The 23,757-nt window shown below is 35.7% G+C and overlaps 1 protein-coding gene across 1 annotated transcript in view; it reads right to left on the reverse strand.

The window, feature by feature from the left end:
• LOC110447160 (atrial natriuretic peptide receptor 1-like) overlaps nt 1-20,013 on the reverse strand; it is a 38,071-nt gene extending 18,058 nt beyond the window's left edge. Inside the window, exons 1-13 of the mRNA XM_021492665.1 lie at nt 19,605-20,013; nt 11,984-12,196; nt 11,110-11,232; nt 10,661-10,812; nt 9,841-9,976; nt 8,911-9,005; nt 8,527-8,653; nt 6,425-6,485; nt 5,965-6,111; nt 4,787-4,910; nt 4,064-4,168; nt 3,477-3,548; nt 1,033-1,201 (exon numbers count right to left, since the gene is read on the reverse strand). Of these exons, the coding sequence (XP_021348340.1) occupies nt 1,033-1,201; nt 3,477-3,548; nt 4,064-4,168; nt 4,787-4,910; nt 5,965-6,111; nt 6,425-6,485; nt 8,527-8,653; nt 8,911-9,005; nt 9,841-9,976; nt 10,661-10,812; nt 11,110-11,232; nt 11,984-12,196; nt 19,605-20,013 (1,933 nt within the window). The remainder of the gene's footprint in view (nt 1-1,032; nt 1,202-3,476; nt 3,549-4,063; nt 4,169-4,786; nt 4,911-5,964; nt 6,112-6,424; nt 6,486-8,526; nt 8,654-8,910; nt 9,006-9,840; nt 9,977-10,660; nt 10,813-11,109; nt 11,233-11,983; nt 12,197-19,604) is intronic.
• Nucleotides 20,014-23,757: the final 3,744 nt, after the last annotated feature.

Genomic DNA, 23,757 nt, shown 5'->3' on the forward strand with positions numbered 1-23,757 from the left:
GTTTACGATGATTGTTGTTGAACAAAAGTAACAAAATATCAAAAGCATTCATATATCGACAGATCAGTCCTATATTAGTACTACACTAGAGCACCATACATTACTATTTCTTATGCAATTCGTGTACATGAGATGTGGAAACATATCAAATCGAAATACAAATATCTTACTTTTCAAATATTATATACCCGTTCAATTTAATTGAAACATGAATAACAAAAAATTGTATGTCCAGAATGATACAAAATACCGAAGGACAGTGCGACCGAAAAGTTAAAATCACTAATTGTGTAATTTGTCATTGTCATTTCTCCTTGCTACCGTGCAAAAATGTGTACAACCTTAACTAAACGTCGTCTGTCATGAAAGCCTAAAGCACTATTGTTTGTAACTGCTAAAAATGCATTTATTTTTAGCATTGTCGATGCCAGTTAACCTTTACAAAGGCAAATGGCTTTTGAAATGTTTACATGCACATACATTTATTTACATTTAATGTTTTGTTGACTACCTGTCCCGATTTTGAAACCCAAAGGTATATGTAAAATGAAGAATGTTTCCATTGTCACTACAGAGTAATTCTGAACTTCGAGTATTCATTTCACAATTAAAATTCTCGCGACGTTGAACAATATATATTGTTGATGCATTTCAAATCATTTAAATATTTGAAAATAAGTCACGTGGCCGGGCAGGTGAACCAGGACCAATTCACGTCGGAACAGTTCCTGTTGTTATCAGGTAAATTAGTTAATGTTAATATCAAGTAAATAAGTTCATGTTAAAACCTAGTACATCAGTTTGTGTTGATATCAAATGAATAGTTTTTTTCTTTTTCTATCAAAATGGAATACACTGGTGATTTGATTTTAATACGATTGTGATAATTATTCATCTCAAAATGAATTAGTGCTAAACCATAACATACTTTTAGCACTGTATTTAAAATATATGGTGTGGAAATCATTATCAAAATATATGGTGTACAAATCAGTATCAAAAACTAATATGCTTTTGAAAATTAAAACTCACTGTAGTAATTTATGTCCTGGTTTTTAAGGACAGCTTGGCGTTCTGCGAAATATACACTAGGGATGCCAAAATCTGTCAACTTCAACATAAACCGACTGTCAATCACACAGTTGGTACTGCTCAGTCGGCCATGGTATTTTAGTGGACTGTTTTCGATGTACTGCATTCCCTGGAGGATAAACATTAGTTAAAATGTTAAAAAAGCAAAGTGTGAGCGAGAAATATATTTTTAATGTATATCGTAAAGTAGAATAAAAAAACAACGTCGAAAGCAAACGCACACTGGTATACCAATTCAGTTTAGAATGTACAGGGTTGCGGGCAATGTGGGATCAATTTACAAAACAAAACCTATAATTGCGAAATGTTTGCACGAAATTAATTTCCGTGTTTTCATATTAGAAAAATGGCGTAGTTCAATCTTTTGAGGGTTTTTTTCATGTATCATTCCTCTATTAATTGCTATCAATAACTACATTACTTTTATTGTTATACATTGCTAAATAAACTATAACACGAATATACTGTGATTAACAATATATTAGAATTGTGTGATGGCACAATGCACCAAAACTAGTGTGCGCACATCGTGCATACATCGTGCACACCTCGTCCACACATCGTCCACTCATGGTGCTCACAACTGTGCGATTTAACAATCGTTCACCACGTGGTACGCTTCTCTCCACACAAATGTGCGATCTGGTACAATTGGTTAATCAATATTACGGAACGAAATATATCCGGAACCCTCGTATGGAATAAGGAACTATGTATATAAATTACTCATCAAATTAATTAGGATTGTGTTCAATTTTACAATGCCTGTTACACAGCATTACAGTGACTGTACATGTTAGCCTGTCAAGAATGGGTTTAGCTCCCTGGTAACAGAACAGGTACAATTCTTACGCCCTACCTGCAGAAAAGCGACCAAAATAAATCTGCAGCGCCCATTGCAATATTTTGGATCTGTATATCTCTCTTTCTACTTCTAACAACCTTCTATTATGCCCCCGCCATAAAATGGGGTGGGGGTGGGGCATATAGTGTTGTGTTCCGCCCCGTCACATCGGGTCCCGTCCCATCCATGAGCGTGGGCATTTATGTCTTAGGGGCATTTTCTAGTTTCCTAGTGACTTGTTTGGCAACACCTCATTTTTTGCTTGAAGGTTGACCGTTTCCAAAGATGAGGAAGGCAAAAGGTTCTGTCCCCAGGCCGATACATACGAAAGTCCTTAAACATGGTAGTTGTTATTCCCTGCCTAACGTTCAGCATAACGGAAAATGGCAACAACTGGTTCACCCGTTGTCAATATAATGTGACCGGGCAGAATGATTTGCTTGGTGCCTTCGGCATGGCGTTTCAGTGAGATAGCACTATAAAGTTTGTTTGTTTGTTTGTTTGTTTGTTTGATTTTGTTTAACGTCCTATTAACAGCTAAGGTCATTTAAGGACGGCCTCCCCTGTGTGCAAGATGCATGCGTGTAGTGTATGTGTGTGTATTTTGGGAGGCTGCGATATGTTCGTGTTTGTCTTCTTGTAATAGCGCGGAACTGATGCCGACTTTATAGTGCTACCTCACTGAAACATACTGCCGAAGACACCCAGCAGGACGCCCCACCCGGTCACATTATACTGACAACGGGCGAACCAGTCGTCCCACTCCTAATTTGCTGAGCGTTAAGCAGGAGTAGAAACTACCATTTTTAAAGACTTTGGTATGTCTCGGCCAGGGGACAGAACCCAAAGCCTTCCTCACAGGGGCGAACGCTCAACAAATGGCCAAAAGTGAGGCATTGTCAAGGGAGACATTAGGAAGAAGAAAGTTATTTAGAAAGGAGAGAAGAGATAAGGTCCCAAATTTAGTCGCCTCTTACGATCATGCAATTGGGGGCAGCAGGTACAATTCTTACGCCCTACCTGCAGGGCTAGCACTATAAAGTCGGCATCAGATCCGCACTATCACAAGGAGGCAAGCACATCGGCATGGCGTTTCAGTGAGATAGCACTATAAAGTCAGCATCAGATCCGCACTATCACAAGGAGGCAAGCACAACAACATACCGTATCTCCTGCATACACACACGCAAGCACGGATACACTACACACATGGAGGCACGTCCTTAAATGACCTTACCTGTTAATATGCCGTTGAACAAAATTGAACCAAACCAATCATTTAAACCTTTTTTTATTATTGATTTGATGGGCCATGGAGGCTGTCGTATGGACATGTCAGAGCTGATTGTGTAAATTGACCATTAAGACTTCAATGGATCCTGTATGACCACGCCGTTTTGTAAAGCCTGAATATTGCAATAGGTCATCTGTGGTGACTGCAGAGGGTCCTAGTAAACGTGACCTCGCTGTGTTGCTGTGTCGTGAAGAACTTATATTTCTTATATGTTAAGGAGTCGTGAAGAATTATCATATCATTTACCTTAAGAATGTCCCAGATGAGAGAATATCTAAACGTCCAATCGAGGTTGATGTCATCATTTTCTATAATGTCCTGCAAAAGAAGTTAACTTCTTTACATGATAAGGGAAGACACGATGTGATTTTTCTAAAATTGAGGATATTGGCAATAGTTATTTCAATATCAGTATATGTGTGTTTCTCATTGATTGAAACTTGGTAAGCCTAAGTTTTCTGCATACATGCTTTACTTCTCAATATTACACAAGAGATAGATGTGATACTTTAAATGTGTTCAAATAGACGTTTTTTTATAGTGAAGAAAATGAAAATACTGTACATTTATCTCCACGATTGTGTTCAAAATTGTTTTGAACGAAAATGTTTCAGTTAAAAACCGTCTATCTCCCCATACACATAGTACGCAGAAAATCACGTCACACATATTGAATTTATTAAATATCTGTTTTGTCGATATGACCGGCAGATACTTACACATGTTAATCAATTGCTGTAATAAGTGAACCACTATAGGTAAAAAATGAAGATATCTTTATCAATACTGGCCAAGGCAGCATTAACATATATCGTGTATGAAGTGAATCGTACCTGCAGACTGCCTCTAGAGCAGTACTCCATAAGTATAGCACAATTCTCAGGCTCCAAGCATGCTCCGACGAATCGGACTAGGTTCTGGTGCTGCACACTGTATAACTAGGAGGAAAACCGTAAAATAGAGTGAACACTCGACCTACTTGTAACCGCTCCGGACATGTTGAGCAAACTTTATGGCATGTACATGTATGTATGTTTATGTAGCCTAGTAAAAGCTGACAGGTGGTAAATTCAAATTTCTGGCAAAATCAATTTAATTAATAATTAACCTATACCTACATTACCTATGATACATGTACCTATAAAGTATTCACAAACTAGATTCATTAGTCTCAAAAGTTAGGTTATCATCAATGAAATGCAATATTTATAGATTTGAAATTAGTATCGTAACTCAATGATATAATTAAAGGAGAGCTCCACTCAAAAGTTTTCTTTTGATTTTCTATAAAGAAGATGCATCAATAAAACTAGCTTCACTTTTGAGATATTCGTTTCTCATTGAGAGTTTCATTTGTTAAAAGAGAAATTCTCATTTTTAACAACTATTGCTTTTCTTCTTGGCAAAATAAGATGGACAATACACGCTTTATTTAAACACAGTATGTATATTCAGGAAGAAGGATCAAATCGATTCAAATCAATTTGATGATGTATGTTTCTACCCCGAGCACGGAAAAGCAGCTATATACAATAGGTATGGTATGTACTTTTTACCTTGTGGAATTCCAGTAATGTTGTCTTGTTGAGCTCCACGGTTGGGATAGACAATTTCCTTATGGCAACGACGTTCCCCATACAATTCCCAACCGAAGTAAACAGCTGTTGATGGGAAACATCTGTGTCCTGTTAAGAACAATTATATATTTTTTACAGCACACTCAAACTTCTTTAATACGAACCCCGATATCTCAAAGTATCCGTTCACCTTGAACCTTGCATAAGTTTAAGACATTTTGAGGACCTCGAAAATTGTTCATGGTCTCAACACTTTTATGATACACATTAAAGACGGTTCGTTGTTATTAAGGGGGAATGTAACTATTCACGCCATACGTTATCTAGTTGGACAACCAAAGTCAGGTAACGATAAGAGCACCCGGTGAAATGCAGTTTAAAAACTATGTTTTTTCTAAATCATGATTCTGAAATGTTTTTGTTTAATGTTCAGTCAGTCATGTTGGCTGACGTTTGAAAACATGACGTCACTTTTATGCGATAAGTGACGTCATTTAAATGTAACATGTTCTTTCTACAGGCCACTTTGGCTGGATTTTTGAGGCTCAACGAACTACGTTTCCTATGCAATTATTACAATAACGTTATCAATATGAATCACATGATCCAATAGAGATATATAAGTACATGTGTTTTACCTTTCACATAGAAGTATCGCTCGAGTTGTATTTGGTCCAAGGGGTAATTGGAACGAATTAAAAAACTGTTTTCTAATTAATTCCCTCGAATTCATCATCAATCATTTTAAATACCGCAACAAAGAATACAACATTAAAACATTACATGGCTCTTCCTTTTTTCCTTGTACGATATTTAATTTATTTTACCTTTCTTATTGTTTCAATTTTCCAATTATTTTTCCAAAAGTTATATGTAACTGTTATGTCAACTTTCTTATCATTTGAGTAAATAACATGCAGTGATTTGTTCGTTTATAACACCAAGCGTCATTTTATGGCATTAATTCAAGGTAACCTTTTGATACAGAAGCTGCTTAAACAAAACTTACCGATCAAACCCTTTTCATGTAGCTCCTTATTGATTATTATTTACTCAAAAAGATTCAACACTTACTACATAACATCAAGTATTCAAAATGTAACAAATTAGATTTTATAAAATATTTATGAATGGAGAATACTCCATTTTAAAATAATGTTGTTTTCGTTCTTACCGCAGAAGCCATAGAGAGCCTTGACTTCGATAGAAATGATCCTCCTCTCCTATCTGCTTTGGACAAAACCACGTCGACCCATGTAACCAACCACGGCGTTTTTACACTTTCCATTTCAAATTTAAGTTTTCTTGAAAACAACCAAAAAAAACATTTCTATAGTAGGATAATTAGATGAATGGGGTAAATCACAATAGAACAGCTATGAAGAAAAGAAAAGACAGAAAATACATTGTGCAAGTTATTTGTATTGTCAGCGGAAAGATAACGGAAAAAATCATATTATATTTCAATTCATTGAATGCATTTAGAATATAACTGCGCTTATAAATGCTAGTTTTGTTTTTCAAATTAACAAAAGATAGTAATGTGTGTACGTGTGTGCGTACATTTGTGTTGATAAGTCGTACCTGTAAGTGAAGATGGCCGCAACAATTCCTAACAAAAGCACCCCTCCTAATGATAGAGTCAACGGAAGAACCAACTTGGAGTCATCGCTTTCAGCTTAAGTAAGACGATACAAATAGAATTACGTATTGTTTTTATGGCATATAGACGGAGAGGTTTCGAACGTGCAAACTTGTAAAGATAAAGTTTACATAGCAATCAAAATCTGAATATTGATATAAAATATGAATTATGGAATAATTAATATTTACACAAGCTAAATAGGTTATTTGTTTGTTAATACACATACAGTTACATTATACTAAGGGCATTTATTTTATCAAACTAATGTTATATTTATTTCAATATTAAATGATAAATATTCCAAATATGCATTACTAATCTGGATACAATTTGTTCACGATGAATAGTTGAAACGTTTTGCATTCAATAAATCTGTAAAGATGGCACTCTGAAGTACAACATTAAAAAAAGCGTAGAGCTATAACAAATATTTTGATTTAAGAGTCATCAATATTTTCCTCAGCAGAGGTCTCAAAAACATGTTATCCTTAGGGTCTCCGACAACACATTAAATACAGTGTCATGTACATGTAGTAATAGCGAGCGTACACGTACTATGTCATTTGTTTGTTTGTTTGTTTTCACAATTATAACCATAACTATTATCCATATGTTGTAAAGTGCCTTAGAGTAATTTTACAAATTATATAGGGCGCTATATAAATGCTGTATATTTTTATTATTATTATTATTACTAGTACTTGTTATGTTAAATTAAAACGTCGTCTTCTGTTTTTTTGTTTATTTGCAGAATTTGCGTTACCGAAACATTGCTTGCGGTGTATTCCTAGGCGTTATATTCGATAGGAAATATTATCTACGTGGAAGCAAACGAACCATCACTATATAATCGTCGAGAGAAACTGTTATTGCAGTATACAATCCAATTAAAATCAAATCCTTCAAAATAATCCATCCTATTCACTTGTATTCAATCCAAATTATGAAACTTTATTTCAAAACAAACCGAAGTGTATTCCAACCTTTGGTATTTGCATTAAATCTATCTTGGAAAACGCCAAAATAAATGTTGATGTTATTCAATCATTTGAACCAATTGATGTTCCTCCATGGCTTTTGACTTCGCCCGAAGTTGACTTTACACTCCATGAAACAGTAAAAACCGAACACATTGAATCAAGTGGTGTACCGAAGTCAATAATCTATTCTGATTCTTTATCTGTTCTACAGAGCATTCGCAACAAAACTTTAAAGAATATCTCAATATTTGGGATCTTAATATTTCTTTCTACTTCTACCTTCCTTTTAATTCCTGGCGCCTTGCTTGGCAGCATCTCACGTTTGACCATTATGTTGAGCGTTCGCCCAGGTGATGAAGGCAATGGGTACTGTCCCCAGGCCGGGACATACCAAAGTCCTTAAAAATGGTAGTTGTTATTCCCTGATTTACATTCAGAATTTAGGGGAATGGTAACAATTGGTTCACCCGTTGTCAGTATAATGTGACCGGGCGGGATGCTGTGGTGTATTATGTCTACAGTTTGCTTACCAGTTAAAATCTAACCCAGAAAACCCACCTCTCCAATCAGTACTTTGTCCAAAGTATACACAGCTTTTTGGACGAAACAAGAAATTGATCCCGTCTTTTGGAAAACCACTTCAAAAACTACTAGAAAATTCGGATTTAGACCTATCATTAATCGAAATTGCTATAATACCAGATATTCCACCTAGACGAGGTTGTCCTTTTTTTATAATAGTATAACTGATCTCAAATCACTTTTCAAATTAAACAGTATCTCTACAATTCTTAACTATCTAAAAATTGTCGGTCTGTTCAGAAAGATATAACAAATCATAGCCACTTTTACAATGTATTCCAGTTGACGTTTGTCTTTTACCTTTTCGTTCGTTTGATGTTTTTCCTTTAACATGTTTGTCTACTTTTATTGGCCCTAATGACCTCTTATCTGTTGATGGGTCTCGATTGTAAAATCCACAGGTTATATAATGTCTAGCCGCCAACAATCATGAAATCGGCAACATTTTACTGATGACATTGGACAAATACAGTTGTTGTATGTAAAACATTTTTCATTAGAAAAATAGCTACCTGAGATACAAAGTTCATTTTCAAACCCACACACGGGGATGTCAACAGGCAATCCGTTCGGCCAAAGAATTTCGATCCCAGCAACGGCCTCGTATTTTTGGGTAAAACCCCTAAACGCCCCAACGATCTGTTGACAACAAAATGTAATAATAAAATGAAAGGAAAAATAAATTATAAACAAAAATGAAAAATTACCACATTGAGAACAAAAGTTGAGGAAAAGAGTTGCACAGATTAAGTATTCCAAAACGACTCTATATCGACTTCTTTAACTATTTTCGAATTGTTATTTGGAAGTTTATTGCAGTCAGGTTTGAAAAACATATTTATTGCATCCATATTTAAGAGATATTAAGGTAATGGTAACACTTAAAATATACGTACATTGAAGCTTTTTGAAACAGGATCCGTCATATCTAGAAAGTCAAAATCAGCAATTCTGTCACCCATTTCATCAATGGCAATTGTTCCAGAAATACCTTAAATCAAGTGTCTAGATTTAACATACAGAAATGTAAAGTATTATAAAGAATAAGTGTAAACTAGTGGATTCAATGAAATATTATCCAATGAAGATATAATTCTGATATTTACTTAGATTTGAATGTCCGGGAGTGACAAAAAAATATACCTGCTGTAACCCACTACATGATGCAAATGGTGACTAATGTGGGAACCCTTCAGAACTGGGAATTTACTTTCATATAATGTATTTTGGGACAAAAGCAACCGGATTAATCTGCTACACCCATGGCAACATTTGATATTTTTATATTTCCTCTCCTTTTCCTAACAATCGTTTTCTTTCCTAGCGTCTTACTTTGCAAAGTCTCAATACTAGTCTTAGTGTTGACCATTTGTTTCCGAGAAAAGAGGGCAATGGGTTTTGTCTCTAGGCCGGGACTTTCAAAGACATTCAAAATGGTTCCAATTTTCTATCCTGCTGGACGCTCAGCATTTACGGAAATCACAAGAGCTTTTTAATCAATTGTCAGGATAACGCTACCAGATGGAATGGTATGGCATTTCAGAAAAACACCCACTTTAAAGTCAGCATCAGATCCGCACTAACGTCAGAAGGTTAATAAACCAACATACCGCATCCAGCGTACATACACAAATACATGCATACATTACATACAAAGAGATATTCTTTAAATGACCTAGACTACTATACTAGTATCCGACGCTAAACCAAACCAAACCAATCACATTCTGTAGAACTGACTTCTTTTCACTTATCTGGCACAAAACGATTTCTTCGTTTTAATTGTCTGAAAAAAATAAAGTGTTCTTGCAGTCAAGCATTTTTACCCGAATATGTGTTGTTCCATAATTTCTGGGAGACCTTCAGACCGTCCGTTATGTTTTGTCCGTCAGCCAGCGTTCGGTTGAAAGCTTCGGACAGGTATAAAACACCGTCGTGAAATGCCGTAATAAAATAGTTTACCTGCAATTCAGAAAAATAATTTCATGAATGAAAAAGGTTTTACTTTTTAAGTATTAAGAAGTATCTCCATACCTTCCTGGTAATCTTTCTTACATCTTATTGGCGGGTGTATATAAAACAGAGAAATGTTCGCGTAGGTTTGTATATTTCCTTCTTTTTCTGTGTGTCTGCAAATTAATCCATGCGCTATATAAAACATTTTTGGACATTAGCCATGTTTCAAACTGGTCTTGGAGTCCAAAAATTACGGGTCAGTGTTTTGATTCGATAAATGCTCAATCACAGCAAATGTTCATGTGTTCCGCGCTATCACAAGGAGAAAAACACGAACATATCACAGCCTCCCAAAACACACACGCACACCCTACACGCATGCATCTTGCACACAGGGGAGGCCGTCCTGAAATGACCATAGCTGTTGATAGGACGTTAAACAATACTAAACCAACCACACCAAAAGTGTTTTAACAGAAATAGTCGAAATCAAAACTTCATATTTACAGATTTTAATGTCAGTAATCACAAAAGTATTACATAGTTGTGAACAAAACCTCATGTGAAGTGTTGGGGTAGTTTTTACTCATACCTTACCAAGTTACAAAATATTTACATTTATGTTTCTTTTCGAATTAAACAATAAGGTCATTTTTTTCTAATCTTACTTATTTTGTTTCAGTATCTTACCGTTTCGTCGCCGAAGTCAAAGCCATAATCTCGACTTGCCCGCAATTTCACTTCGGAGGCGAAATTAAGGTATTTGCCACTTTTTGGGAGATGTAGTGTGAAAACCAGGGCGGACTCGTATGCCCGAGTTACGCCTACATCTTTGTAATCACCTGTAATTAAATCGTAAGAGTTTTATATTACCATTCTTAAATATTTATATTTCTGTTGGATAGCTATTCCGGAAAACCACTATTTCAAAACACAATGTTTCTAGATTTCATATATTTCAATACGTGTTGTTCTTTTATTTCAAGCATGGTTTCACATAAAATCTTGTACTTCTGTTATACACTTCGAAAATCGATTTTGTTTTAATATTTCAAAATTTCTCAAAAACTTTATTTTACTGGCAAGTTCCTCAAATTATACTAAAACTCCCTTACCTCGACGGAATTCGGTATAATAGCCAAGCCAATCGCTAGGAAAAAGTTCCATGGTAAGGAAGACGTAACCCCCATCTGCCATTCCCAACTGGTAGGCCCGGTACATAAAATCTCGGAACAGCTCCGCGTTACAGAAAATCACAAAAACTTTAAGGATAAGAAGGTATGTACATGACACTTTGATTAATATTTCATTATTGTTACTAAGAGTTACCACTTTACATATTCAACAGTCTATATTTTCTATAAAAATATTCTACAACTGTATTTTAGAACCATTTCCTGATAGAGCAGTCATACATTTGAAGTACTGCTAATGAATTTAAGATGGACGACTTGATAATATGGTGCAATGTATTCTCAAAATGTCTATTAGATGCTAACGTCCTTTGTATTTCTAATAGTTTTTTAATTCCTGAAACAGATACCATAGTACCCTCTACAGATGGATATAACAGTTCCTGAGATTGTAAAACTAGCAAGTATAACTACAATGTATTGGCTGAAGAAGGGGCATAAACACTCAGTTTTGCTTTCACCTTAGCGCATCTGTTCATATTGTTGATAATGTAGATGTGATGTTGTTGTAGTTGTTTGTAAACTGTAATGGTGTTAATTACATCCATGTATGTTCTGTATTAACGAAAATTGACTAATGGAAAGGTCACAGCGACCAGACCAGACTCAAACTGTATCTTCACATTATCACATTAAGAATAACTAATTGCATTCGTTGTGGAAGACCTAGACAAGTTTGTGCAACTAATGTCGAATTCCTTGAAGAAAAAATATATTTTGCAAGAACAATGAACAATGAACTAAAAACATTCTATACTTGAACAGCTTCGCCTACGTACATCAAATACGCCATATACGTTATTAATATAATTAACATTACCCCTTGATTGTCGACTTGCCGTCGTCAGTAAAGTTCCCGGATCGCTAAGTTTGGATGATCCAAACTGTAAGTCGAGGGGGCGTGGCCAGGAGGCGTGGTTAACGAAATCCCTGACTAGATTGACACCTGCCAGCTCAAAAAAGATATATTCCACGTCATAGATGATGGAGATATGTCTCCATCCGTATTTGCTCATCAAAGACATCACGGAAGCTGTAAATATTAGATCTTGGTTATAAAATCTCTTTCAATTAAAGTTGAAGTCTGGTATGCCGGACTTAAGTGCATGTAGTGTATTTTGTCTCATTCTTTTGCATCCGTTTCGTTTACCGCAATTTTTCATTAGCGATATTTTATAGTTTAGCAAAAATAGATCAAAAGTCTTTACAAAGGACAACGGTTATGCTCATGTCACTGGTTAATCGGGCCTTAATTGACGAGAAGAAAATCAAAAAGAAAGAACAAAAATAATGGCAAAGTTATAATGTAGGTATCTGCACAATGCAGTCATGAAAACGAAAACGTCCGATTGGTATAATTATAACATCCTTATCTCTGTTCACTCAAGGCTGTTATGGTCAACATGTAGTCGTAAGAAGCGGTCAGATTGAGAAACAACATGCTAATCTAACGTAAGACAAGCATAAAATTACTTTTGTCAGCATAGAACGGGTTTATTTTTGTGAATCTTTTGACTTTATAGCACTAAGGTACATAGTTAACCTTGTACTGCGAAAGATTGAAGACATTAACAACTGTTAATTAAGTACATGTATGAGCCTCTGCGTTAATGTTTTGATGTAATGCATGTATACTTTTAAACCTGGTAATTCCACGAACAATGTGGACTTACAAACAGAAGAAAAAAAAGAAAAAAAAATGAAAGTCAAAAAAAATATATAAATAAATAATTCAAAATAGATTAATTAACTCACAAATCAATTGCTTTATTTAGACATAGATAAGAATGTTTTTTTGCTTGAATATATACACATATATGTACAGCCGTGCTGAAAACTGTGTCGTCAGCATGGTGTATTTAGTGTCCCTACACAGTGTGGTCTCCGTCGTGAACTAGGTACAGCACCTCTGCAGGTCGGAGATCGAAATAAGAATACACCTACTGTTACACACTGCATGCATCGTAAGAGACGACTAATGCGGAAACCGCCTGCAGAATTGGGGATTTGCTTTTGTGCCCTCAACTTGGGAATACAAAAGCGATCATAATAAATCTTCTGCACTTATTTCTCTCTAATTCTAACTACCTTTTATTTCCTAGAGCCTTGCTTGGCAATACCTCACTTTTGTCTTTAATGTTGAACCTTCGTCCAGGTGAGGAATGCAATGGGTTTTGTCCCCAGGCAGGGACATAACAAAGTCCTTAAAATGGTATTTCCTGCTTAATGTTCAGCATTTGGGAAAATGGCAACAACTGGTTCAACCGTTGTCAGTATAATGTGACCGGGCAGAATGCTGTGCTGTGTGCATTCGGCATAGTTTTTCAGTGAAATAGCACCATAAAGTCGGCATCAGATCCGCGCTATCACAAAGGGGCAAATACCCCAAACTTACCTTACAAACGTCCTTAAATTACCTTAGATGTTGATACGACGATAAACAAAATAAAACAACACAAACCAAACTACTCGTAATATCTGTATACTGTATAGGAGGCACGGTAGTCTAGTGGTAGGACGCAGGGCTCATGGCAAAAGGGTTGCGGGTTCGAGCCTTTTTTTTGTGTTTGATTTTGTTTAACGTCCTATTAACAGCTAAGGTCATTTAAGGACGGCCTCCCCTGTGTGCAAGATGCATGCGTGTAGTGTATGTGTGTGTATTTTGGGAGGCTGCGATATGTTCGTGTTTGTCTTCTTGTAATAGCGCGGAACTGATGCCGACTTTATAGTGCTACCTCACTGAAACATACTGCCGAAGACACCCAGCAGGACGCCCCACCCGGTCACATTATACTGACAACGGGCGAACCAGTCGTCCCACTCCTAATTTGCTGAGCGTTAAGCAGGAGTAGAAACTACCATTTTTAAAGACTTTGGTATGTCTCGGCCAGGGGACAGAACCCAAAGCCTTCCTCACAGGGGCGAACGCTCAACAAATGGCCAAAAGTGAGGCATTGTCAAGGGAGACATTAGGAAAAAGAAAGTTATTTAGAAAGGAGAGAAGAGATAAGGTCCCAAATTTAGTCGCCTCTTACGATCATGCAATTGGGGGCAGCAGGTACAATTCTTACGCCCTACCTGCAGGGCAGCGGGTTCGAGTCACGGCAAGGCTACGTAGGCACTGTATTTATCTTTGAGCAAGATTATTTACTCTGCTTGTTCCAGTCTTCTCAGCTGTTAATGAATACGTGATTGGGTAGTGCTAGAATTGTTGAATGCTAGTTGTGAGCGCCGAAATGGCAGCAACGGCTGTATGCTCCCCAGGGAGTTGAGACATATATTGGCTGGTTGCAAAGGCCCTATAACCACGGATAATAATTTGTGAACCGCTTTGAGACGACCTACGTTGTGATATCATAAAGCGGTTAATTAGAACCTCGAGTCTTTGTTATTTTCATCCTTTAATAAATATTGATATTGCATACTTCTGCAAAACTCTTTTTTCACGTTCCCCAGCCTTTGCCGTTTGTTATATGCTCATTTTCGAGGGATTTTTATTTTCAGAATTTCAAGATTAATTGCCATGGTAATTAATACATTGTGGACGGTTAAATGCGATATTGTATATTTCGCGGACAAAATTGCTGCCGCGAAAATCATGAAAATTAGAATACCTTGATAAAACCTGTTTAAATATATATGTTGAATAATACATCTATGAAATGTACATGTAACTCGTTAAAACGAAACCACACATAAATTCGTTTGAGATTAAATTGATAATCGGGGTTTTTCGGTCTCGGAGATCTCCATTGCTGAAATACATATTGAGATAAGACTTTGTTACCTGTTATCAATCAGCTATGTTAGGACCTACATGTACTGATGTGTTCAGAGTAATATTATACGCTTCAGGAATTAAGATTAAATTGTAAAAACAAAAATGTTTTATCTTATTTAGCATAATTGGTTGATGGGGGGATGGTGGGGTATATTTAGCGACAAATAATCTTAATATCTAACAGGTCTGTTATGACTTTGAACATTGTCAGTTTATGTCCAAATAAATAGCTGCTGTAACAAATTCTGGCTTCCCTGTGTTGCTGTGATGACACTTTTACAGATCGCCAACTCTTTCGGAATATATCCTGTCATTGGCATCGTTATTCGAGAACCACTATGATGTACATATATGTTTTCATCTCGAATTATTGGTGCCAATGACACTGGTAAGATATTTTTAAGAATCGTGATTATCGAAGATTCATTGTAATACGGAAATCTGACTTTCTTATTATTTCTCATTTGATGGATGACGTAAGTGTGAAGACTCTATGGATACTACAGTAGGAATCAGCTCGGCTCCGATCAGTTTATTTAGTTATTCGATCTCTCAGAGGATAGTATTTATGATCATGTTGTGAATTCACAACTCCGATAGGGTTTAATGAAAAGTGAAACATAATGAAACAATTGTATACTAGTATTTAAGTTAATAGATAATAGTTACAGTCTTGATCTGAGTGAATGTCTACCGAGGCGTTTGGCAAGCTTTGGTAAATATTCCTCAGATCAGGTTCATATATTATTGATGGTCCTTTATCATTACTTCATCTTTTTCATTGGATATGATTGACCGACAAAATATTATATGACCTCCTATAATAATAGACATTATTTATTTATTTGAGCCGCCCATAAATAGATTCCGTGATTTTAATTCCTTGACATTTTCCTATAGACGACAAACGCAGAAACAACTACGACTGTATCTCCTCAACCAAATACAAACGCAATGATAACCAAGACTTTATTCCCCTGGCAACAAAAAACACCACATGCTCAACTGTTCAACAGCATTGCTAATTTTTAACGTACTAGGAGTTAAACAATAAAGGGAAAAGTGAAACTGGAAATAGATGAATATTGACTTTGGAGGACATCGCATCTACAATGAACAGCAACAGTAATGACCTGAGGGATATCGATTTTGACCTAGAATTAGCAGAGGACACTTCCAGTTATTTTATAACCTGTCTTGTCTGTGTTACGTGTTCTATACCATGCACATAACATTTCAGAAGTGTTAAACGCATTTTATTAAAGCAATTACCATTTCTTTTCCTCTCATTCATACAAGAATATAATAGATAGTAGGAAGTTTATTGAATTCTGATATCCACCAATTATGTATAACAATAACTTAATGAATATTAACCGAGCCGGCACTTTCGTTAATAAGCGATGACTAGACAGTAATGAACTGGTCGATATTAAACAGGACACAATACCGTGTCGGAGTTAACACGTGTCGATAACAAAACCGGTCGCGTCATAGCCTCGTATAGGTTTTGTTTTATTTTATTTAGCGTCCTATTAACAGTTAAGGTCATTTCAGGACGTGTCTCCTTGTGTGTTGTGTATGCATGCATGCGTGTATGTATGCCGGAGACAGGGTGTGTTAGCCTCGTATTAATACATATGTAAATTTATAACGTAAATTTGAGTTTAGTCATTTTGGTTTTTAAAGATTTTGAAAAAACAAAACATAAATGTCATACTGCGCTTTAACTGTTTTTTTTTTAATATAACTGATGCGTCTTTTCTTCATAACATCCAAAACACAATCGTTTTCAAATGTATTACCATCAATGTCATTTTTCGGCTAAGCCGTTTAAGATCACGCCGTTTATGTAGTTGCGGGATCGGGAAAGCAGGTTTTATTAAATAATAATGTAAGTAACTTCCACAAATTATCATAAGAACTCGAAACCGGTTTGATCACATCCCATAGAACGCGTGTACACTCACAATTGGCAAAGTACCGTCAGCTACAGGTCACACAGGCACAATTCAATTCAGTTTATTCTCTTTACAATACAAAGTATAGAGAAACATGTTTACAAGCTTATTTACAATACAGTTGTTCATTAGGTAAATCACACATTCACAATCCCATCAATATTATTGCAATTATTCATATCACGGAGGACAAATATTATTAAAGATTATTCTTATAAATGCACATAGTATCTTCAAGGTACCTACATGTTTGAAATGTATCGGCTCGTTAAACTTTAAAATGATAGCTCTAATATAATAGTTCTTAACAAAATATGTTTTTTCTGAATTCAGTTAGTGATGGACATTGCAATAGGTAATGAAATTCGTCTCCAATTTACCGGCTGTTATAATATGTTCTGTCCTATTCTGACGGTCAATGCTATCCCGTCTTCTGGTCTCGATGATAAATTTGTGATTCATTGACTTAAATTTTCACAAAACACGTCTTTCGTTATCAGTTAAAAGATCTAAATAATCTTCAAAATTGTACTTTTCTCTAAAAATCATGACATTGCTCTCGATGAATTAAATGCATCATTTTCCCAATTTCGAACAAATTGGTCATAGAGAATTTGTTAAACATTTAATTTTAACTAGGAATTATTTAATTTTTCTACGAAATGTGCATTCCAAATGTAAGTTAAGCCACAATTATTTAATATCTGATGGATACAACTTAAATAGGGGACTGCATTATTACCATGAATTTGATTATGACATAGCAAATAAGACATGATAACATTTAATATACATTCTTTGGAATCAATCTTGTGTGACCAATTCGTTATCATTCTGGATTCCACTGAAACTGTTAATGGACAAGTACCTAGTTCTCCATAAACCATATAAGGTGAACTTCTCTCGAGCCCTAACAGTAATTTACAAAATTTAAGATGTATACGTTCAATAACTTGTAGGTTTGTATATCCCCAAATCTCACATCCTTACAGTAATATGGGTTTGACAGTTTGTCTCAAACTGTTATCACATGGGGAAAAAATTTTGACCATTAAAAGTTATCTTAGACTTAATGCCTTGGTACATATTGTATATAATAGAATACATTTTGCCATTAATATGGTAAAAATAACATTTTGTTCCAGGGTCCATTCCTCCAAACTATATCTTATGCTTTTTCGAAATCAATGCAAATGCAGTTAAGTTTTTTCCGTCATATAAGTAAGATTAATTAATGTGAACAATACAAAATAGTATCAACAGTTGAGTAATTCTCCCGAAATCCAGCTTGGTTTTAACATATCAAACTATACTCATCCGAGTACTTCTGGAGTCTTTCGTTTAAAATACTATTAAATAATTACCAAAGCAGCTAACAATAGTGATGGGTCTATAATTTTTGGGGTCTTTAGACAACCCTTTATTCTTGAAAATAGGAACAATAGAGCCCCTTAGCCAGCTCTCTGGAAGTTTTCCAGTGCTTAAAACAACATTGAACAATTTAACATATACATCTGTCATTTTAAAAGAAAAGTGTTTTATGTATTCGCTCGCTATGTGATCATCTGAACAGGCCTTGTTCTTTTTCAATAAATTTAAAAATAGCACGTTCACCCTCCTCTCTTGTTATTTTCCTATGTAAAAAATCATTAGCAGTTATCAATTTTACATCAATATGATTATAAGGGGCAGATCAATTGATATATTATTTTTCTTTTTTCTGTCTCCAGGAGATTTTAAAAGTTTCCAATAATCTCTAGGATTATTGCTTCTCGTTTCTTTTATTTTACGTCTAAGATCCTTTCTAAAACGCTTAATGCTATTACCCATAGTAAATTATATGCTTTTTCTGACTTTGTATTTCACTGTATTACATATACAATACAACACACTCGAGTACTGAAATATATAATATGGGTTACACTATCATGATATGATATAAAATTCAGGACAGCTTTGAGACCATTCCGAGATATGTGAGGGTAAACTGGGGGATCCAAATCATAAATGGCTTCATTTTGCTCTTTTTGGAAAAACTACCTTCTTTTTTGTATTTCTTCATAATTTTGAAGTATTCTCACTTTCCTGCAAGAACACTATTGCCCACATTGGCATCGCTCGAAAAAAACAAAAGCTTAACTGTTGGCCATAATGCCCTCTCGTGCAAGAACAGAACATGAACAATTATCTAAATTTGATAATAACGATCGAGCATACTGTTTAAATTTCTCTTTTTTCTGTCAATATAGCTGTAAAACATGGCGTCTTTACATTAAGCGAAGACGGTGTCTCGGAGTAAATGATTTCATTTTGCTGTTGGTCGTTCATTAATGTATTGCCTACTAGAATAGCTGTAGTCTACTTAATTTAACGTTATATGCACATGTTAGGCATACATATCTAATCCTTCCTTACATACGTTTAAATGTGTGTAAAAATTCGATAACCGAACGGCACTCCAGCCTTCAATGTTAAGCTAATAATAATAATTATAATAATAATCAATCTTTCAAATGTGTCATCAAATCTTGTGTACCTCACACATGTGCCATTTATAAAAATATATTTTTACAGATGTAGACACCTTTTGGCAGGGAGACACATACGATAGTGACGTAGCATATCTCTTTAACGGGAAGAGTTGAGACGAAGGACGATTTCATCCTAATGATATTGAAATTAGTTCAATCCATACTTACTTGAAAACTTCCCAAGATTGTATGACATCCTTGTAAAAGTCGTGTACATGTCTGAAGGACTCCGAATGATGAGGTCGCCGACACCACTAACCATCGGAGTATGCAAGTACTGTGCAAGTCTACCTATGGATAAGATGGTTTCCGAACAGGCGGGTCCTATAACTGCATGAACATTATGTTCGTAGTAGAGTTCTGAAAAGTGTCCAATGGAAGACTGCTTTGGACAAAACCCTGTATAATTCAACGTAATTGGATTATATTTTATTCCATAATAGCTTTCTGAGAATTCAAATGCGATGTCTAAAGCAGGTTTGACGCGGCGCAAATCGAACGGTTCTACCGCTTCTGTCATTAGTAACACACCGACTTTGATCTCTGTCACGGCTGATACATACTGTAACGAGTTCATCAAACATGAATTTGAAAGAAAAATGTAAATATAAAAACATTTTCCCAACATGTCTGTATCTACACTTTTGACAGCATGTCTTAATCACAATTGAAGATCTTCAACACACCGACTTGTAAGTACAATTTCACGGAGATACAGAGTGTTTAAGACAGTATTGTATTTGAGGCATTGATTTTCTAAATCAACTCACTCGCCTCCTCTGTTTGTCCTAAATATATATAGACGCGGCATCGTCCAGAATATTCAATTAAGCTGTAATAATTGATTTCATAGAATGAACAGCTCCTGATTGGGTGTTACGTCGTACCAAGCATGTCAATAAAAATCTACAAGATACATGTATGCCAATGGGCGGAGATGTGAGACATTTAATGGCGGTAAAGCGGACGTCTATGACATCATATTATAGATAGAAAGCCATCGCTACACGTGGTAGTGAAAAAGTGTTATGAACAGCAGCTGATCGTGGCACGTGATCTAACACATCACTGTATAATATAGATGAGGTTTTCGCCGAGATGACAATTTATCGATAACGCTGAAAATCTACAGTCTATTCATTAATGTTTTTGAAATGAAATACAAATGTGTTTACCTATTTATACATAACGTATGGTGTGTTTAGAGTTATCTCCCTTTATTTTTTAACCAACCTCATAGAAATGTTTTAATATCACCTAAGAATTAAAAGCATAATTAGTCTTGCGCACAGATCAAAAATGTCTTCCATGATTTAATAAGGACAATATTTCAATTACTGTAGTAAATTTAACAGGTCTGACGTATTTACAGGTTATTAACTCTTTGGAAAGATGAAATATGTCACTTTGTAAATGTATGTATGCAGCGTATTCCGTCCTTTCGTATTACAGTATCTTCTTTTGTGAGCAGGTATTCATTGTTACGTCATTGGTTTGTGTGAGAAAATTACGTCGTTTTCTCAAAAATTGATGACGTTACTCTCACAAACAAATAACTCTGCAATACGAAAAGACGGAATACCCTAAATACATTCACTCAGTCTTGCTAACATTGGTCAGATTGGGTACAAAGTCATTTTATCAAAACCCAACACACTGGATATACAAAATTATAACAAACTTTCGACAGTATATGACTTAGTGTCGCTCGATTCCAATTCCTTTTTATTTCGATCCACAGAGGAAACGACATTTACCATCAACTATTAATGTCAGTTTTCGTGAATTCTTGGACGCTGTCAAGAAGATGATTACATTTTATCATGTTATTGGGAAAAGGCTTTGTATGAATTGGACAATTTGTGCCCAATCCCTTATGTATACTAGATGCAAATAAAAATATGTTTAAATAAAAATAACAGATGATTGTATCGTGAGAGCGATACACGTGCCTTTTTCTTCACTAAAAATAAACATCGTATACGCTTCTTCAAACCTTATGCAAATTTTATAATTAGATACAAATATACGCGAGAGGAACATAAGGTTCGCATACAGTTTTACAAAGAACACTTTTATTGAGCGGCGGACAATTATTTTCAGGATAATCACAAATAATCTTCAAATGAGATACTTCAATCAGTAACTGTATATTTGATCAACACTTATAAAAATTATGTATTGGTCGGAATGAAGTGTTCAAATATTGAAAGTTGATCGTCCTTTGATGATTCTCGTGTGAAAAATACAGTTTTATTCCCTAAATCACTAAAATAGTACCTAACGATCTAGAAAAGACAATAAACCCCATTGATACCCAAAGTACATGTACGTTTCGGACTTGGGTATCTAAAGCATATGAATATCGGTTGAAACATCTTAAAGGACGTCGAGACCTTGAGCTGAGACAAATGAGCCGTTTACTTCTGTTAATAAAACAAATACATGTAATTTCATTTACCAAATGTTAATTTATTTTTAAGATTTTCTGTATCTTTATTATTAAAATAATTGTCTGACACTCAATAGCCATGTCGTTTGTAGTAAGGCGTGTTATACAATATATACTGCAGTTCGTTTTTGCAGTGTATACAACATCATCAGTAATATGCGTACTGGGTATTCCAACATTTAAGAAAATATCCAGGATTGTATCATACATAACTTCTTTAACCCTTTACCCCGATTCAACGTATTTAATACAACGTCCATAACACATCTGTATTCATATACTTAACATAAATAGTCACCATTCATACCGCTAATCAAAGTAAGTTTCCAACCATATGGAAATGATTAAATGTGTTCTGCCTTATATAACTCAAGTAAATATCAAACCTTATCTCTCACCACCTCTACTTCTGCCCTTCTTTCCTATCGTCCCCCTTCTAATGCAACTGTACATTCCTTCCAATGATGTCGACGATGATACGCTACGAATGGCATTGAGGTCGGAGCGTGGAGGACTGCTATAAGTTGTATTCACACAAAAATTAGCATCTGTTCCTGTTAGCTTTTATTTTAAAATCCCCCAGGATTACTCTATGTTCTGAATTACAGTATACTTATTCCTCCTTCATAGCGTCATTGACGACAGCTTATTCACCACTATTAGTATATAGTTGTCTTTATCAGACGATGTACATCCTAACCCAGGTCCTAACTCATCAATGAACACTACTTGTGTTGATTCTCTTAATTTAATGCGCTTAAATATCAGAAGTTTAAGAAATAAAGCTAGTTATTTAGAATCATTGACAGATGACATTAATATCCTTTGCTTAACCGAAACCCATTTAGACCCTAGTATACCCAATACAGGCGGACGTTTTTTTTGACAATCCCTTCAGAAGAGAGATAGAAACATGTTCGGTGGTGGAGTAGCCATATATTATTCACCATCACTTGCTGTTAAACGACAAACAGACCTTAAAAAGTAAGTTTCCAAAATACGACATATTTGATTTGGAATCTCTACAGACCACCAAATGCAGTTAACACGGACGGTCTGTGGCTTTGTTTGTTTGTTTGTTTGATTTTGTTTAACGTCCTATTAACAGCTAAGGTCATTTAAGGACGGCCTCCCCTGTGTGCAAGATGCATGCGTGTAATGTATGTGTGTGTATTTTGGGAGGCTGCGATATGTTCGTGTTTATCTCCTTGTGATAGCGCGGAACTGATGCCGACTTTATAGTGCTACCTCACTGAAACATACTGCCGAAGACACCCAGCAGGACGCCCCACCCGGTCACATTATACTGACAACGGGCGAACCAGTCGTCCCACTCCTAATTTGCTGAGCGTTAAGCAGGAGTAGAAACTACCATTTTTAAAGACTTTGGTATGTCTCGGCCAGGGGACAGAACCCAAAGCCTTCCTCACAGGGGCGAACGCTCAACAAATGGCCAAAAGTGAGGCATTGTCAAGGGAGACATTAGGAAGAATAAAGTTATTTAGAAAGGAGAGAAGAGATAAGGTCCCAAATTTAGTCGCCTCTTACGATCATGCAATTGGGGGCAGCAGGTACAATTCTTACGCCCTACCTGCAGGGCAGCGGTCTGTGGCAGGGCCTGAAGCACATCTTTGATTTGGCTTTCGACATTACTAACAATGTAATATCTGGTTTGGTTTAGTTTAATTTTGTTTAACGTCCTATTAACAGCTAAGGTCATTTAAGGACGTGCCTAAATGTGCGTAGTGTATGCGTGCTTGCATGTGTGTATGCAGGAAACATGGTATGTTGGTGTGCTTGCCTCCTTGTGATAGCTATTGGGTGATCAAAATGTTGATTGTTTGAAACTTGGCAGGGGGAACCTCAACA

The sequence above is a fragment of the Mizuhopecten yessoensis genome, unplaced genomic scaffold (genome assembly GCF_002113885.1).
Source record: "Mizuhopecten yessoensis strain PY_sf001 unplaced genomic scaffold, ASM211388v2 scaffold371, whole genome shotgun sequence".
NCBI lineage: Eukaryota > Metazoa > Mollusca > Bivalvia > Pectinida > Pectinidae > Mizuhopecten > Mizuhopecten yessoensis.